Here is a 19,299-nt window from a genome sequence, read left to right as displayed (position 1 = left end):
TGTTCCACCTTTCTGAAGCATGGAATCCCCCCAGCCTGCAGAACTGAAGTTTCTGCAATGCACAAGGATAATAAATTTTCCTTGTGCTAGTACAATGGAACCTATTTTGAATGCGCATGCTTCCATTATTTTGAGAATAAGTGCCAATAAGTATATATATTCCATTTCTGGACCAGCACTGTTGTTAACAAAAAGCAACAAAAGCAGATCTAACTGGATAGAGGATGAAGAGATTCTGATTTTTGTCTCCTGTTTGTTTCTTAAAACATATGTAAGAAAGAAAATCAGTTATCCTGTAAGATATATTTTGAATCAGTTTGAAGACTGGTGGTATTTTGTGGTTTATTCAGAAAGTTTTGGAGCTGGCTGTGGAGGACTCCTCTTGTTTCTTTGTAAGTTGTACTCCTGAGCAGTTTGAATGCTGCAATTTTTCAGACAGCTAGTACTCAGCAGAATTCAACAGCCAAATTTTAGCAACAAGTTGTAGATTTTGTAAAAAAATATAATAATTTCAAGTCCTTGTAGTACTGTCTCTGTTAGGATTTTTATGTATGTGTTTGCTCATTATCTTCTAGGGTTACCAGCACTAGTTGTGGCCATTGTGTTGGCAGTATCACCGGATAATTATGGACTTATAACCACGGGAAAGGTTTCAATAAATGGACCTGATGAATTGTGAGTTAAAGGGAAGTGCTTTGGGGGGAAGATGAGGGTGGGGGGTGGACGGAGGTCCTACAAATAGCTTTTCTTTAAGGTGAAAGGGGGAAGGCAAGGAAGCAATAGCAGTTCTCTGAAAGAGTATGACTGCAGTATCTCATGTGTTTTAGGGTTATTGCCTATATGAAGGCTCAAATCCTTTGGCCAAAAAAGAATACATTTTTTTTATAAAGCCAAAAATGATTTGCATATGCAACAAACTACAAGTTTGTCTCATGTTTATTTCACTTAATTTCTGTTTCTGATAATGGTTGACAGACTATTCTTTTGTTTTAGCTGCTGGATCAAAAATAGAATTGTCTTCTATATTACTGCTGTGGGATACTTTTGCCTGATATTCCTGATCAATATCAGCATGTTCATTGTTGTGCTGATCCAGCTCTGTCGTATCAAAAAGAGGAAACAACTTGGTGCTCAAAGGAAAACCAGTATCCAAGACCTTAGGAGTGTTGCTGGCCTCACATTCTTGTTGGGAATTACTTGGGGGTTTGCTTTCTTCACAGTAAATGAGGTATTTACTTACCTCTTCACCATTTTCAACACTTTGCAGGGTAAGTTTGTCCTCCATTTAAAAGCTCCCTGTGTATAATATAACAAATCAAACATTTTGAAATGTCATTTTCTTGATTCAGCAATAAAATTTTAACTTTGATATGCACAGTAACATGTTAATTATATTAAACATGATACTGCTTTACAGTAACCTTAAATTGCAGTTTTGTTATGATAAGGTACGGAAAAACTAGATACTACTTATATAGGTATTATATATTTATAAATATTTTCATTTAAAAAATGTATGCAAACCAGATATCCCTGGAAGTGACTGTTTCACTAACAAAAACCAGATGATTTTTTAATAGGCAGCTGTTCTTAGTATTCATGTTATAAGGCAGTTAATGTAGTGAAAACAGTGTCATTTCTTCAGCTCCCCTAAGGCTTCTGGGGGAGGTTTGACATTCAGAAAAGGGTCATTGAAACAGGCAAGGCTGCAACATCTAAAAGTTAGTGACTCAACTCTCAAGCATGGCCTATATAGTACTTAAGAATATGTGGGAAGTAGATATGGAAACATGAAGTTTTGCAATGCCAGGGTGCTACTGGACATATCCAAAAGCAGAGTTGCTGCAAAGACATTTATGTAAACAGGAGGTATTGTAGCTGTCCACAGTGTCCTAAATATGCCTAAATTGCCCTTCTGAAGTTTTGATCCAAACTACTGCATAAGTGGCACTTACATGACTGGCTGGATGATTTCCCAGAGAGATTGAAACAATGAAAATTGCAGTTCAGTGTACAGACTTCTTCCCTATTTGCTGTGTTGATTTACTATTATTTACTATTCATTCTAAACCTAATACAACTGTTTCCCATTGTGATTGGAAACTGCAAAGGCTGAGTGCCATTTTCCCTTTAAAGGGAGGCAATTGTGATGAACTCTTAAGCAGGCAAAGTTAGGTGCTGCCCTGTGTCAGTTAGTGGTGAATGAGAAGTAGACAAAGAAACTGTAATGTGGTGCTGGTAGGTGATGGGATGAGCACCATCCCTTCTAGAAAATACTTGAAATTGTGGAAAAATTATTACTATTTTAGATATGAGTTGTTTTCTTTGTATGAGTGCTCAAAATTTTGCAGCATTGATGGTAACAGGTTAACTGCTGATAACAGATGTAACAGATGTAACATGTAACACACCTTGTGCTAAAAAAGCTTCATGATCTGATAGCGTGGTATCACACCCTCCCTTTGACATTGCTTTGAATTCTTTTCCAAAAGAATTTAAGTAACTTTCAAGATCAACTGGATTTTTCCCTTTCTCTTTGGTAGAAGGAAACTTTATGTACTTTGTGCATTTGTTTGTATTTGGTTTTTTTTCTTTCGTGTGTATGATTCCTCTAGTCTATCTAAGGAAAAAGTGCTCTTCAGTGTTCAGAGTTGTAAACTTTTTCAGCAAAGAAAAGTGTCATTACTTTTTCTTAGAAATTTAAAAGAAATGAAAGAAAACCAAAACATTGTTCATCAGGAAGTAGTAAAAGTGGATTTTGCAACGATCTTTTATGTTATTGCTTTGCAGGTTTTTTCATTTTCGTGTTCTATTGTGTAACAAAGGAGAATGTCCGTAAACAGTGGAGAAGGTACCTTTGTTGTGGGAAATTCAGGCTGGCTGAAAACTCTGGTAAATATTTCTTTAAACCTCTGAATACTTACATTTAGTGTTAAGTTCCTAGTATTTTGTAATTTAAAAAAAAAAAAAAAAGGCATTTGATCATGTTGCTGCAGTTGCAGTTCTGATTTATTATCCAAGATACAGTAAACCTCCAACATTATACTCTTTAAAGGTGGTAGCTGATGCAGCCCTTGCATGTTTACATGCTGTTGCCTTAAGCTGTTAACTGCTGAGAGATGACCTCTTCCACTGCAGGGTAAAGGCATGTCTTTGCAGAAGACTTTTGGTCAGTTAGAAACGGTAAGATTTGTTCCAGCTTCTGGGTCAGCCATAGTTTTACCAGTGACTTCTACAAAAGCAAAGTGAAGCGTAGTTTAAACCAAAAAAGACATTAATTAGTTAGTTATTTTGTTACTAAGTAGTTGTCCTCTCATAAAGCCATATTCTTTTTATACACTTTCACTTAGAGGATCAACTGCACTTCAGTTATTTTTCTGATCTGGTCTACAGTTGTAAAACTATGACAGTTGGCTGCTTGTATTTTAAAGAGGGACGAAAGAAAAGGAACTAGATTTAAATAATTTTAAACATCAAGAGTCATTAAATTCTTAGGAGAATATAATTGTGTCTAGAATACTGCGAGAAGCGTGTAAAGCCTTGGTTTTATATCAATTCAGTTGCATTATTACCTATATTTTTATATAGTGCTTGTATGAGTTGTGTTATTTTCCGTTTTAGACTGGAGCAGAACTGCTACGAATGGTTTAAAGAAGCAGACTGTAAATCAAGGAGTATCCAGTTCTTCCAATTCCTTACAATCAAACAGTAACTCCACTAACTCTACAACACTGCTAATGAATAATGATTATTCAGTCCATGCAAATGGAAATGGTAAGTATAATGCAAAATAGTATTTCTTCAGAAGTAAAATTCTCCATCCTTCCTCTTCTAACGTAGTACTGTCCTCTGCACTGCTGCCCTCTGCTCTGTTCCTGAGAAGTTGAAATGCAGGTGTAAGTAGCACTGTGCTCAATTTCATTTGCAATTTGCTGTGGCTTATTTGTCTGTTGAGAAAACTAGATATGAATCACCACTGAATGTACTTATTAAAAACTGTTCTTTTTTCAGTGAACAAAATCTAATTCTTCACGCTCTTGCAGAGTGCATGTCATGCTGCTGATTTGAGCTCTCAATAAAGACAGTCAATTTTTCAAGCAAAAATAACTTACAAGTCTGTAATGTATAAAAAACCCTAAGTCAAGCAAAACTCAGAAGACATTACTCCCCTGTGCCTGAGATATTTTTCCCAACTGATCAACAGTTGAGGCTAAGAAGTCATGTCATCAACTAGAATGTTTATTATGAAGTTGTTGAACATGCTTGGAGAGACTGTGTTGTCCTCATTTCTTGGCCTATGCTGTCAGAAGACAGCACATAATCAACAGGATTATATCAGCAGATAACCTCTCAGAGGTACAGCTATGTAAATGCTATGGAATTCATGTGTGGGTTAGAGGTTACTGTTCCTTTTAGGGTACTAACTGCACATTGCAGAGAAATACAATCACAACACCTCGAGAGATGGCATTTGGACATGCCAGAAACAGCTTTGCAAATTTAATTTTTCTGGGTTTTTTACATTCCTTTGTAGAGTATCCCTGTTTGGACACCCCATAATGTAATAATTAACATACTTTATCTAACAGATCAGTTGAGAATCAGAAACCAGTAACACTCACTGTCATTAGATAAAAAGTAAGGCAATATTTTTAGGTAGAAGAGAGAAATTTTCTGGCACAAAAGCCTGCATGTCTTGTAGGGTTCTTTTTTCCCTGTTATGTTAATTGCTCTGATGAAAGAAGCCATCTCTCCCTGCAACATCTGACATGCTTATGCATAACTACAAAAGCATTTTGACTGCTTTTCTCAACAGAAAGAAAGATAGCAGAAATGTTCTATTGAACTTGTTTGTTTTAGTAGCCGGGTGAATGAGCCTGCTGTGGCTTCCTGAAAGAAGTTTTTTTATTTTGAGTATTTTAGAATGAGATGCTAAATTGATGATCTAAACCATTGAGTGATGCCAATTCTGTTGGATGTGCTCCAATTCTGTCCTACTATGTTCCCCTAATCAGACCTTTACAATGTGTCTGAGTCCTGTGCCAAAAGCTTCTCAGACAAAAGCAGCTGAAAGAACTTTGATAAAACCTTGTTCCTGTGCACTTACAGCCATGGATATCATGGGTGACCCACCTCATTTCCTATTTTATTGTCTATTTTGAATGTTGTGAACCTCATACCACATCCTCCATTCATATGAAGAGGGTTGTATGATACCTTGCCTTTGTAATTTGACGGAATTGTTCTTCTTGATCCTTAGAACTTCCATAAGAGGCTAAAACCTAAGCTTGGATAGCTCCCAGCAAAGCTCTTGGAGGCAATTCCTTACACCTAATCTTCCAAACATGGGGCAGTTGTATCTCAAAAGAGCTGGGCTGATGCCTCCAGAAGGTATTAGATTGCTGTTAGTTAGGAACATGGGACCTTCTAACTTGCTGCACCTCATTGCTCTCCTCTCAAAGCTGGAACTTGAAAATAACATTGCAACACTTCATTTGAAAAAGTGACCTCCAAAACAAAAAGCACTTGGGAAATTAGGACCTATGTCATAAATATACTGAACTATAAACACTTTATGGTTTTAGCCTCACTGCTTCTACTGAAATGCTATTCCAGATTCAGGACTGGAATATGATTAACATCTCTCAAATATCAGGATTTTACACAGGAAAAGAAATGTATACAAAATATTTACCAAAAATACACATTTTGAAATTGTTGCATGGATAAAATGACAGTGTATGAACTCCCTACAGTGACTAAAAAAACATAGGAGGCTTGATTCTGAACCATTCTGATAGGGGATGCACTTTTTTGTTTCAACAGGCCATCTTTCCAGTGAGAAGAATGGTGTTTGTTTCAGTGTACAGAATGGTGATGTGTGTCTCCATGACTTTTCAGGCAAACAACTTGTATTTCAAGACAAGGATGGTACTGGCAGCCAAGAAAGCCAGATCTCACTCAGAAGGACTTCAAAGAGAGGAAGCCTAAATTCTATGGAGAAAATGTGATTTCCTTTTAAACAGCACATTATTTTACAGTGTGAAGTAGAGTTTTACTTTAGCAGTTTTACATAATGTGAGCAGACCAAGAACTGGTTTTATTTTATTTAATATATGGTACTGGAACTTCAAGGCAGCCATGCAATGGATTGACAAGGACAACTATTTAAAAAAAAAAAAAAAAGGAATCTACTATTTTGACAAGGTCTTGAATGGCAGATTACAGCTGGCCCATGTCCATTTTATTTCTTCATCAGAGTGAGGTTTTCTGAGGTGGTGTGTTTTTTGTGGGTTTTTTTTTTTTGGGGTTTTTTTTTTTTTTTTACATTTAAACAAATTTTTTATTTAGACTTTTTCATTACAATTAAGTTTATCTGGATATAATGCTTAGTAGTATTGTATAAATGTAGAAAGTTACAACTTGTGCATACAAACGATGTTAACTTTAAAAATGTTAGCTACACTGTCTTCATCTTTTTGTACGTTTTAGTAGCAAACTCTGCAGTGATGTACATAAGCAGAAAATATCAACCTTTAAGCATCTCAATGATACTTTTATATTTATTTCTTGTAATATAAATTTAAATATACCTGTGTATAGAAAAAAATGGTATTTTGTTTGTAACTTCTATTGTAAGTTTTCATTTTTCTTTAATTAATTAACTTTAACATAAAAATGATACAAAAGCTAATTTTTTCAGTAAGTGGATCACTTACAGTGGTTTGAATATATTCAGTAGATGCAGAACTGTAAATAACAAACACAATTGGTCTTGAACCTTTAGCTACCTTTTAGTACACCACAGAGGGATTGCAATTGGGTATAATTCAAGTCGAGTGCCATGAATGGCGTATTAAATAAAGTAGTCAGTAGGTTATTAAGTACAACTAAGTTGTGTTGGTGGTTTGAGTGAACTCATCAGTTTTTGCCATGGATTTCACCAGGGTCAGTATTTATCCCGAGTGGTGAGACAATGCCATTTCTCATTTGCAGTGATGAAAGTAGAGAAGTTTGGAGGGAAGGGGGGAGGCAAGTCGAAGAAAAAATAGAAATAATAAATGACAGCTGCTATATTTAGTAGTTGAGAAATTGTTTCATTGCATGGCTGTTTTTTAAGGGGCAGCTCTTGAGCTATTCTAATGAGTATTTCTGCTTGTGCTTTGGCTCTTGGTTGGTAGGCCAAATACTGAGGAGCTAGCTCAGTAATTGCTGAAGCAAAATTTCATTCCTCCTGTGATAATTACCTGAAAAAAATGGATTTTGGCTCTTCATGTACAACAGCTGAATGTTCATACAGCATTTTGAAGATTCCTCCTGAACAGAAATTGGCCTAAGCCCTGGTTTTACCTTTCCTTTGTCACACACGTGCAGCTGGGGCACTGCTTTTCCAATTCGCATTCTTGGGCAAAAGTTGGATGCCCCCAAAGCAAACTAGGGCAAACTGCTGCCAGACTGCAGAGTACCAGGCCCTGTAAAGAGGGCTGTGTGAAGCAGGCACATGCTGAAGGGGAGCAAGGGCTTTGCTTTCCCAATGGGGAGGGCTCCCTGGGGCACCCTGAAAACACTTCTCAACAAAAAGCATGAGTTATGTGCCGCTTACCTGGGGCTCTGTTGGAGTTAGCAATTGAACCTCTTCAGGACTCAAACCCCATTGCGGTCCTGTGGGCAACACATGGGTTCTTTCAGTCACTTACATCCAAGATTACTCTGACTATGCTTTTAAGGTGAGAATTTAAAATATTTGTTTTGTTTATCCACAGGGTTTTAGCTGCATGTTGGTAAAAGCCCATCCTGGAATGCTAGTAGCTGGAATACATTTCTGTGAATGCTTTAACTATTTGGCTAATTGCCTTTGCAGTGTTTCATGTAAATTTATTTAATGTTCTTATATTTATATTTTCAACTGTAAAAAAAGCAATAAATTTGCAGCAAGTACAACACAAAATATGTAAACTTTTTTCTTTTAGATAAATGTGTCATTAATACTGGGCTGCATTACAATTCTTCAGATTACAGGATCAACAGTATGTAACCTCTTGGAGAAAAAGCTGACCCAGCTTTTGTATTTACTCTCTGCTACATATTTTACCTTGCATGGTTCTAACAGATCTGGATTTTAGCAGAGAAAACCCTGATGTATGTTAATTCAGTCAATGCCTGCCCTCAAGTCTGCTGAAGCTCTCCCACAGGAATAGCTGAGTTTGGCTTCAGTAATTACATTCCTTATGAAAACACATATTCCACTGACCTGCTCGGAGTCTTCTTTTTGTTTTTATTTTTGCACACTAAAATATGTTAGGATTCTTGAAATAATTTTTATTTTATATATTCCTAGGGGAGAGGAGTCCTCTCTGATTTTGCCACTTAATAGCACGCATGTATCTGTAGTAAAAGTTTGCACTTACACCAGCATAATATTTTTGCTCATCCTCAAACTAACTGAAAACTTGTGTTTACATTGGGTAAAACAGTAAAATTGGTTCCAGTATCCTTTTGGTACTTGGTCTCTTGCACTCTGTTTAGCCAGGACACCCAGAGTTCAGGGAAAGCTGCACCACCTGCCCAGAGCACAAAGTAAAAGATAGAGATACACAGCAACGTGCCGTCTACAGCTGGCACCACCGTGCTCAGCAAACGTGGTCCCTTAAGTGCAGTGTCTCTAAAAAGCAGTGTCCTGAAGGGGCAGGCTGGTGCGGAGTTCCGGGCAGGAGTGAGCTGCTCCGTGTTTTGGCACGGCACAGATTTCACCGCACGGCTCTGGCAGAGGGAGAGGATGAACATCCAAGCTCTGTCCTTTCTCCTGCAGTGCAGGACCTACAGGGGCGTTGTCCGACCGCCACCGAAGGAACGAACAGGTCTGTGAGGGATGCTCTCAACCACGACTGTCAATTACACTCTGAAGGAAAAACAGCAAAGAAAAGTTAAAATAGTAACTCTGTTAATGCTACAATTTCACTTAGGAAAAAAAAAAAAAAAGAAAAGAAGGACAACGGGAAAAATATTCTTTCCGAATTTTGAGTGAATGACACACCCTTAGCTACTCTGCTCCATGCTTTTGTTCGACCAGATTTCAAAACGGTGGGGTTTTTTAAGGCTGGGGAAAAGAAAAGCTTCCACCAAGTATTCTGGCATTCTCAGCTTTATTTTACGAGCTTACGAATAGGTCGTACACAATCGAAGCTATTTTTCACAAACGCAGCTGGCTTTTGTCTCCAGGCGGCCCCTCCCCTGCGCGGTCCTTGTGCACCGCGGTCCCCGTGTCCCCGCCGTGCCTGAGGGCGGAGGCCGCTGCCCGCCCCGCCCCGCCCCGCCCCGCCGTGAGGGCGGGGAGAGGCCGCCGCCATCTCCGGGTACCGCCGCCCCGAGCGCGGCCGGGCCGGGCAGCCGGGCCGGCCTCGGGGCCATGAGGAGCCGCAGCAACTCGGGGGTGCGCCTGGACGGCTACGCCCGCCTGGTCCAGCGGACCATCCTCTGCCACCAGGTGAGGAGCAGCCGCCGCCCCGGCACGCCTGCTCGGGGCTTGTGGCGCCGGGCGCGGTGGGGCCGCGCCGGGGCCGTGGGGCGGCTGCCGGGGCCGGGGGCTGCAGGAGGGACGCGAACATCCCTCCTCCGGCCGGCGCACGGCCTCCGGTCCGCATGTCCCGCCCCCGCCTGCGGAGCAGCGCGGGGAATGCTGAGGCCATGTGTGGGTCCTGGGCGTGCTTGTATAAGTGCACCTTGGAAATCGTATGGAAAACGTAGCGAGTCTGAGCTTGTAAATAATAGTGTTGTGTATACAATGTCTTCATGGCATATGATACACACCCACACTCTCCCTCTCTCTCTCTCTATATATATACACTGTATACTGTGTGTATATATATATACACGCGTACATGGTAACAGCAGCATTACGCCCTGGTGACATCAGGGCTCCGAGCAGGACTTTGTGCCCTGCCTGTCAGCACAGCGCGGTGCGGATCCCTGTGTGCGGCGGGGCACGTCCCGGAGCTTCCAGTCTGTTCTCCCGCTGTCCGCGCTGATCAGGCTCTGGAGCATCAGGCGGGGCTGCCTGCACAGGCGGGCAGCGAAAGAACGAAAATAGCAAGGGTGGTCGGGAGAGGTTGTTGAGCACCCCGTGTTTTTTCGTCAGCACAGTGCCCTGTGCTTAGTGTGGTTGCTTCACCCAGGTGGGCACTGAGGACTCAGCAGTGTCGTGCTTTGGTTAGAACAATCCAGTCTATGAAGATGAGCAGCAGGGCTTTTTTGCACAGACCAGTTACCAAATATGCTTTGTTGATGAGAGTTGCAAGAAGCTGGTAAGCAGTGGAAGAAGAGGCTGGGACCCAAATGCACTTTGTCAGTAAGCTATTTCTCACTAGCCGTTGTTTTGAGCACAGGGTCCAAACATCTGGGAATTGGTGTTTGTGTACTAATTATTGTAGACTCAGTAGAAACAAATGCAAGAACTGGTGTATGTGATGTGAGAAGATAATTTTTGTCTCTTGCTGTGCTGGGGTGCAGGAGAAGCTTTTAGTTGTGTTCCCATCCCTGCCTTTTGTCAGCAAGATGACCTTGGACAAGTTGCTTTGGCTTCCAGTGCCTGTCTTAATTTCCTTGTTTATAAGATGAGGATACTGATAAAAGTTTCCATTAGGGGAGACATGGAACCTCAGATTCAAAGCTCAAACATGCCCCATTAAAGCCTTGATGAAATTAATATTTAACAATAGTAAAAAGGGTAAGTAAATGGTTGTACAGGGGCTGGTGACCCAGAATTTTGTAATTGCTATTTAAAGCAATAGGATGAGTGTTCATGACTGTGTATTGCCTTTTCCACTAAGGGCTCAATGTCTGGGAGAATTCAGAGGGGGGAAAGGAGGTAAGTTTTCTTCTTTGTGTGGAAGGCAAGTCACAGGCTAGCAGCAAGGCAGGGGATCAGTGGTATCTCAGTAGGATCCAGAGAGATGCTTAAGGCATGTTTCTAGATTTTTTTTTCCTATATTTATAGTCTCTCTGTTTTTTTCACTGCTATAGATTGAAAATGTTGTATTCAGCCAGGTGAAGAGTGCTTACCTGGGCGTTAGGAAGACTGTTTTTGGGCCACATGCAACTGTGTCTTTCTTGGGAGCAGAAAGTCTGTGGCTGGGTGGGCTTGGATGCTGCTGCCTCACTGCTGCTGGTGCCTTCTTAGTGCTGCTCATGAAGGAGGCAGAGAAGTGAGTTTTAGTCATGGGTTTGCCCAGGAGCAGCCTGGCAGAAGAACCACAAGGTGTTTAAAATGCTTCTGAGGCACCGCTGCTCAGCAGGGGGGTGATGTGTGACTGTCACCCTGCACCTCACACCCACAGCTGCGGGAATGCAGCCTTGGCACATCAGCTGCTGTGCTCTGACAGAGGACAGGGACACCCTCACCTCTGTGAGGCGCAGCAAGGGCACCACCGAGCGTGCACAGAGCTTTGGGCTTTGACCAGGTGTTTAACACACCAGGAGCTAGGTTTCTCAGTAGCAGCGATTGATCTTGTGCTCATTCCAGTCACTAAATCAATGGGACTTTTAGAGGCAATTTTTGATGCAGGATATCTGTGCTACCGGGCAGATGTCTTCAAAGGGCAGGTTCAACTGCACCAGGGCTGACAGTTTTCTCTGTGTGGCACCTTGCCGGATCAGGTGAGTAGCAAATCTTTTCCTGTTTTGCAGATGTTGCATTGTCCTTGTCAGTCCCTGTAGCGTGCACAGTGATTGTTATCATCCTGTTGTAAATGGAGGATAAGACCAGACTACTGGCTCCTGTCTGTGGGGGGCTGCAAGCACTCCAGGGCCAGGGATCAGAGGGATGCTTTGGTGCTGAAGCAGAGCAGACATTGAAAAGCACCGCCAGAAGGATGTTCTCAGCTGCTTATCACACCTGTTAAATTGAATGACATAAGAAAAAAATGTGAATCTTAAGATTAGGAAATAGTAAAACTTAACATCTATGTACATTTTAAGTATTGCTGTGGTACTATAAGTGAAAAGCATGTGGACCTGATAAGGAAAGCTCATACCTTTGTGGGTAACCCCAGCTGTATTACGGAATCACACTGGAAGGGACTCACAAGAGTCATCAAATGCAACTCCTGGCCCTGCACGGGACCTTCCCCGAGACTCATTCACGTCATGTTACATCTGGTTCCACAGGCAAATCTACAAGCTTTGCTAGAGCTTACCTCAGTTTTCACTTGACAGATCAATGGGACAATCTGTTAATGGCACATTCGCACATTTCAGCAAGATGCTAAACTACTTGCTTTGCTGCTCTTGTTAAAACCCCACTGGTTTTGTGCCTGTGCTGCTGAAGTTCTTATTGACACCTGCTGCCCTGTAGGAGCTGCTGTGTTTTGGGGTTTGGATTGTTAGGGGGCCTTTTTGACTCCAGATTGTTGGAAAGATTTAAAAATAGGTTTGGGTACGATACAGAAGTTTAAAGTGTTAGTCCAGCAATCAGCTTTCTGTTGCAGTGCTCTCAGCTGGCAGCCCATGGTGCTGATAAAATTCTTTGCTCTGTGGACCTTATGTGCAGTGTGATTTGCAGGATGAGACCTGCTAGTCTAATTAGCCATCACTGCATAGATGGAATGCTTTAGCTAAGCTAAAATCCCTTTGACATCAGTGGGATTAAGTGTACTGAGTGTTTCTGTGGGTTCTTTAGCACCTTGTAAGCGTTGTAGTTTTCATATGGTGTCAGCAGGTAAGAGAAGAAAGTAATTGTAGTTTTTAAGAGAAAACACCTCTAAAAAAGCTGAAACAAAACCACTTGAAATATTAATTGGTGTATTGCATTGTTCTGCTAACATTCTGAATGTGCATGAGGAAAGCTGAATGTGCCCCAAAAGCTGGGACCAACTTGTAGAGGAATCAAAGGTGGTGAAATGGTGATAGCAGCCTGTGGATGTGTTTACTAAAATGTCTTGAGGGAGGCAAGTCCCTTCCTGGGAACTGAATAGGGAACTGAATTTTAAAGTCTTGGATCGACCATTGCTCTGGGATTTCCATTTTGGTACATAGACATTTTTATTTTTTAACTGGCAGCAAACCCAGCATGGAGAGTAGGGAGAAATAAACCAAAATTATCATTTCTCGGACAGCAGAGTGACCTCTGTTAAGACAGGGCTGCAAGTGAGTAGACATTTGTTGTCCTAAATTGGAGGGAGGGAAATGAAGTGTCCTCTACAAACACTGGCTTTTGTCATGTGGGCACAGTGCTGAACTGGGACTTCTGTTACTCCTTGTTTGACTTTTCAAGATCAAAAAGAAGTTTTTTAAGCTGTTTGCATTCATATGTGCTGCTTTTCCCATCAAACAGGTGAGTAGGGGTCCTTCAGCTGTTACTTGGTTTGTGAGGACGTTGCTGAGGCGGGGCTGTTGCAGCAGAACTTCATTTCTGCTCTGAGTGAGGCCCTGAGCATTGCTGTATTAAACCCTAACAATGGGACAGACTGTGCTGGGTCATGCCTGTCAGGCTGTCGCCCCTGTGCTGCTCAGTGGTCACATGCAGAGGCCAGGAGATTGTGACTAAAGCCCCTCCCCCTCAAACCAACTTTTTAAAAAATAACTGGAGTGAACCAGTGTGTGGGAGAAATGAAAAATTGGTAGATGTATCCTTTTAAACTTTTGTAAAAGTCTTTAATATTGTAATCTTTGCCCCTTGTCACACCAGCCCCACCAACTGGTCTTCACTGAAATTTCTGTAAAGACTTGATTCGATTGAAAGTTATATTGGCCTTTTGCCTCTTTGTCTCATTTTTTTGTTCGTCAAGAATGTACAGCCAAGAAAGATGGCCTAAAAATAATTAAGGATAGCAAAGTGGTGGGAATTAATGACGCAATGAAAAATTTAATGGAGTATTTGGGATGCAGGAGAGTACTCAGTGCTCTGCTTTAGACAGTGCTGCTTTTCAACACCTTCAGAATTTTTTTCCTGTATGTTTTCCAAAGGAGGACATAAAAAAGGTATTACGTTCGTTTAGCTGTCATAAACCCAGTGGGCAGATATATAGAAATACTTTTTTAATCTCCTAGAAGATCACTAGTGGTTTTTTACTTTCTCAAGATTATGCAACAGACCAGTTACATAGAGTAGCATATAACCCACAGTCAATTTCTAGCATTAACTCAGTACCTTCTTTTCCTGATAAATATGTAAGATTTAAATTTCCATTTCCTTGATGTATTCTGAATTTCACTCAGTGACTTAGCTACTAATCCTGTGTGGATGAATATGTCCAGCTGGATGCTGTAAACTTTATAGCCTGAAGTGTTCAAATAAATTTTGCATTTCAGTTGTGTGAGTTTGGTAAAGAAGGATGGGATCTCACCTCTGTTGTGAAATCATGAGCAGCCACAAGTGTGCACTTAGCATGAAATCGTCTTTAGTTTGTCACCCTTAAGTACAGAAAGAAGTGATGCTTCTTAGCAGATGGGACTTGAGGTGGTAATGTTTGTTCTTTATTTCTTCTGCCGTGGTTCTAGAACCCAGTGACAGGGCTGCTTTCAGCCGGGGCCGACCATAAGGATGCCTGGGTACGGGACAACATCTACAGCATCCTGGCCGTGTGGGGGCTGGGAATGGCGTATCGGAAGAACGCGGACCGGGACGAGGATAAAGCCAAGGCCTACGAGCTCGAGCAGGTGTGTCAAGGCTCAGCATAGACCAGTTCCACTCTTTGGGTTTTCTTCCTGTAGTGTTTTTGGAGAGTGCGTTCGCACCGCTGCTGTGTCTGGGATCTGGCAGGGTTTTCCCAGCTTGGAGTACATGTTCCAAAGACAGCAGCATCCATGCAGTGTGTGGTGTGCAGTATGCCTGGCACCCTTCTGGCAAGGAGGATTTGAAGAACTGGATGGCAGAGAACCTAACATCTGAATTTAACTACAAACGAAACAAAAATATGTAGAAGGCAAACTTCCATCGGTTGTCTGATTGTTGAAAATGAGGCTTCTGAGAGATTTTGTGCCCTGATTTACAAGCCTCTCTCTGATTAAACCTTAAGGTCCCTCATGATGTGTGTTGCAGAGCAGAAAATCAGGCCTAGGCTGCTTGAATCTTGCAGCAGTCTTGCAGCTAGATCATTCTTTCCCATAAAGAGGAGTAAGCCTTTCAAAGGAGAAGTCTTTGGAATGTGCACGGAGGTTGTACATTATGTGTAGCCATATTAGATCATAGCAGAGAAGGTAACGATCTCCAGACTGATAAGATCTGTGCTGGAGAATTCGGACATAACTCACACAGGTAAATACTAAAATCTGCAGCTGGGAATGTGAGTATCAGAAATGGGAGTGTAGACAGAGGTGGGTTAAATGGGAAGTGAGGGACAGTTGATGTCTTGCTGTTGTTTTGGAATCACTGGGTAAATTTTTTGCTGGTATGCCCTAATCCAACTAGGGAGGTCCATGGTGACAATAACCTTGACTCAGTTTAGGTGATCATATTTTGAAGCTATATTTTTGGGGTGAAAAAGTGGGTTTGATTATTTAATGCACAGTCTTGCACTTCTCTACATTCACACTTCTGGCCCTTTCTCTACTAGTCACTTGATTTTTGTTGTACTGTATAAAGAGTGGAAGAAGCTCTACAGGTTGTGCAGTCATGTCAATGTCTTGAAGTCACCTACCAAAGTTCCCTAGATTTGTCACTCAAAAAATTATTATTAGTATTAATATTCTTACAAGACATAGCATTTTTCTTACTTCCTTTAGCTGGATAGAAGGATCACGGAGAGTTGTTCTACTGTTTAGAGAGGACCTTTGGGAAAAGACTTCTCCTAGACAGGGATGAAGGAATAAAATCTGATCAGTATATTAAAAAAAAAAAAATAAAAAGCATGCAAAACATTTTGGGCAAATATGCATTCTTTTTTACCTTTGGCAGGACATTAGTAGAGGGTGTGAAATTTGCCACTTTTGAATGTTGTTTGTAAGAGCTGATGAAGCTGAAACGGATCTGTTTTTTTCCTGCAGAATGTTGTGAAGCTGATGCGGGGACTCTTGCAGTGCATGATGAGACAGGTAATACCATAGGATTGGGATGTTGTATTTACAAAGCATTTTATTGAAGTGTGTAGTTCTTGTGTCTTCTGTGGAGTGACTTTGTGTGTACGCAGATGATGGTGTGGGGAGTCTTCTTAACTCTTGAGCAAAACAATGACCTTGCTTCTACTTCTTGTCCAAGTAATATTTTGAGATTGTGCTTGGAGCAAATCAAGTTTTGCTTTTGCAAACTGTTTTTCACCAAGATACATGCCTGTAGTTTAGATCTGAACGCAACAAGGCAATTTAGTCTTATTTTTCCCTGCAGAGATGTGGATTTAACTGGAGTCTAAAGTCAGGGTTGTGTTTAAGCCCTCAGATCAATCAAAACTGAGTGAGGTAACAGGATTAAGACCTCAAGATTCTCCTCACCTAAGAAAAGTTGTTGATTTTGAAATCGTTCGGTGAACTTCTTCCAAAATGTCTCAGATTTGAGATTTGTGATGTTTTTTAGGTAGATAAGGTAGAGAAATTCAAATGCACACAGAGTACCAAAGACTGCCTCCATGCCAAGTATAACTCTGCAACTTGTGCCACGGTGGTTGGGGATGACCAGTGGGGCCATCTACAAGTGGATGCAACTTCCCTCTACTTGCTCTTCTTGGCACAGATGACTGCATCAGGTAAGCAGAAGATTTTTTTTTTTTTTTGCCTTTTGCTGCAGCCTTTTCTATTCCAGCTTTTATTTAAAAAGAAAAAAAAAATTGTAACCAGCTTCAAAGATCTTTACATAATTATTCATCAGAAGCAAGTCATGTTTCTCTAGAAAAGAGATATGCCTTACTTGGAATTTCATGTTTATAGTAATTGGCAGTGCCTATGCCCTTAATCAAGGCATCAAATACATGAGCTAGTTAGAGTCATGTCAGAGAAGTCTCATTTTTAAAGACTTCGTAGGGGAAAACCACATTTCTTCTGAGAGTGGCAACATCAAGTCAAATGCACTTGTGCCATTAATGTTTCTTCTCTTACTGGTGCTGTTGTCTTGTGTTCTTCTTAATTGTACTCCTCCTGTGAGGATAGGGATTTGTTTCCTATCCTTGAAGCCCCTTGCATTTGGCCCTTGCAGAGCAGGCACTTGGTCATCTTGAAGGTTCCTAGGGAGAGCACTAAGCAGGCAGAGGGCTGGGGAACTGCAGAAATTGGTGTGCACTGCTCTGGAGAGCAAGAGCTGGCTCAGGTGCCTCTGCTTTATTCCCATGGTCTGAGTGTCACCCTCACAGTGGTGGTTTTTGGTTGGTCTTTGAAACAGCCTGTAATTGGTGAGGTTTGAAGTATTTTGTCAGTAGCAAGTATTGAGGCTTGCTGCCTGACCTTTGGAAATCATTATGAGTTTTTCCTTTGATTTCAGTGGGCAGGGGTTGGTAGAAAAAAACCAAAAACATGAAACTCACTGAAGAGTAGTTATTGCAGTTCTGATACAATATAATTATTCTCTTTCCTTCTTTTGATCAGGGCTACGTATTATCTTCACCCTTGATGAAGTTACTTTTATCCAGAATCTTGTTTTTTACATAGAAGCTGCCTACAAAGTTGCTGTAAGTAGTTACTTACATGTAAATCATCTGAAGGCTGCTCAAGTGTGGGTGGAAAATTATTTACTGCTGGAGAAGCAAAATAGGGACTTGTTTTTTCTGTGAGAAGATATCAGAATCTGTCAGTACTTTAGACTGCAAACAGCATCTTTGGAGATGTTAAGAAGGCTGTGGAGAATTTTCTGCTGCATGGGTGAGGTATAATTGTTCTGTCATAATAATAGGGGGTTTTATTGAAAATCAATAATATTTCATGATGTCTAATTATAAGTCTTGTGGGCCTTTCTAGAAAGGGCAGGTTGTTAGCAAACCAAGTTGAAGGGACATGGAGAGAAACATGCCCAGGAGGAGGGATAGAGGGCTTTGTGTGCTCGGTGAAGGCAGTGATTCATGACTGTGTACATGATCCTGCTGGGGTGTATTTATATGTTCTACTTTTCAAACATGAGATGGGTCTCTTTGGAGACTTGGAGCCCCTTTTCTTCTTCTTCTTCTTCTTCTTCTTCTTTTTTTTTTTTTTTTTTAAGCAAGTAATTCATGTCATGTAGGGGTGGGGGTTTGTTGTGAGACAGGGGGCAAAACATTGCTTTTGTAGATAACCATACCATTTTTTTTCTTGATGATGTTGTTACAGGATTATGGAATTTGGGAGCGTGGTGATAAAACAAACCAAGGAATCCCTGAACTGAACGCAAGCTCCGTAGGGATGGCCAAAGTGAGAATGTCTTCCTGACACCCCTTCATGGCTGCTGTGTTATTAAGAGCTCTGACAAACCTGACGGCTCCCTTTGTATGGTCTTCTTGGCCACTGCAATAGTTAGCTGATTGTGTAAGAATTTTTGTTTAGGTGTGAGTATTTTTTATTGTAAAGTCCATGAGCTAATGACTCTCATTGAAGGACCTCAGTACAGTTCCAGGGATTGCAAGAGTGGTACCAGATTAATTGAACCATGAATCTGACAGATTCAGTGAGCTGCAGTCTTCTAAAGTGGCCTCTGGTTTTCTTTCCCTCCTCCTTAATTCTTCAGCCTCTGTGTCATATGTGGTGTTGTCATGGTAAGATTAAGCCAGATGTAAATATTAAAAAACAGCAGAATATCAGTTTAAGAAATTTTCTTCCAGTAGTTTAGAGAGAAAAATAAATTAAGATATACTTAAAAAGAAGTGGATATTTCTGGTTCCCTCATAGCACGAGGTTACAGAGATGCTGAATGAAGCTCAGGCGGCCATAAATGTAAGTGTGCAGTTGACAGCTACCTCACTACATGGTGTCTGAGGAACAGACAGAAGACAAATATCATTAAGGTCAAAGGTGTATTTGCCTTTCAGCAGGATTTGTTAGATCTTGTGTGCACTGCAGGAGGGAGAGACCGTTGGTCTTGCCCCCACACTGATATAGGAGGCTATTTTGGAATATAGGACAGGACAAGCATTTTTTGCTAAGTACGTCAATATTTAGATGATGTCTCAATGGAAACCCAGCTCCCAATTTTTTTGATTTGCCTTTAAGTTGTAGGAAGGGTCACCAGTACATCAATCCTCTATCCTGCTAGCTGAAAACCAGAAATGTTTTCTAAAATATTGCCAAGCTTCCCTTTAAGTTTGCCCCCAGTGGGGCAAACTGCTGTCTTACATAATTTCTTTCAGAGGTTAAGCACAGGTGTTAGGGTGTATAATTGGTTTAAAAGGTATTTATTGATTTGGGGTTGTGGTTTGG

General features: G+C 41.0%; 2 protein-coding genes across 3 annotated transcripts in view; both read left to right on the top strand.

Annotated features, from left to right (window-relative positions):
- Positions 1-6,227, top strand: part of ADGRG2 (adhesion G protein-coupled receptor G2) — a 56,840-nt gene extending 50,613 nt beyond the window's left edge. The window contains exons 24-28 of one of the 2 annotated variants that reach the window (XM_040055426.2): positions 576-675; positions 994-1,268; positions 2,791-2,892; positions 3,622-3,774; positions 5,827-6,227. In XM_040055426.2, coding sequence (XP_039911360.1) covers positions 576-675; positions 994-1,268; positions 2,791-2,892; positions 3,622-3,774; positions 5,827-6,011 — 815 coding nt within the window. In that variant the 3' untranslated portion in view covers positions 6,012-6,227. Of the gene's footprint in view, positions 1-575; positions 676-993; positions 1,269-2,790; positions 2,893-3,138; positions 3,184-3,621; positions 3,775-5,826 lie in introns of those variants that run through there. The other variant, XM_040055427.1, reaches the window with a different exon arrangement.
- A 3,124-nt stretch (positions 6,228-9,351) lies between these two features.
- Positions 9,352-19,299, top strand: part of PHKA2 (phosphorylase kinase regulatory subunit alpha 2) — a 45,211-nt gene continuing 35,263 nt past the window's right edge. Inside the window, exons 1-6 of the mRNA XM_040054951.2 lie at positions 9,352-9,484; positions 14,494-14,652; positions 15,979-16,026; positions 16,502-16,670; positions 17,503-17,585; positions 18,217-18,297. Of these exons, the coding sequence (XP_039910885.1) occupies positions 9,407-9,484; positions 14,494-14,652; positions 15,979-16,026; positions 16,502-16,670; positions 17,503-17,585; positions 18,217-18,297 (618 nt within the window). The 5' untranslated portion in view covers positions 9,352-9,406. The remainder of the gene's footprint in view (positions 9,485-14,493; positions 14,653-15,978; positions 16,027-16,501; positions 16,671-17,502; positions 17,586-18,216; positions 18,298-19,299) is intronic.

This window comes from Hirundo rustica, chromosome 2 (genome assembly GCF_015227805.2).
Source record: "Hirundo rustica isolate bHirRus1 chromosome 2, bHirRus1.pri.v3, whole genome shotgun sequence".
Lineage (NCBI taxonomy): Eukaryota > Metazoa > Chordata > Aves > Passeriformes > Hirundinidae > Hirundo > Hirundo rustica.
Note: the sequence above shows the minus strand (reverse complement) of the source record. Positions and strands in the feature narration are given on the sequence as shown.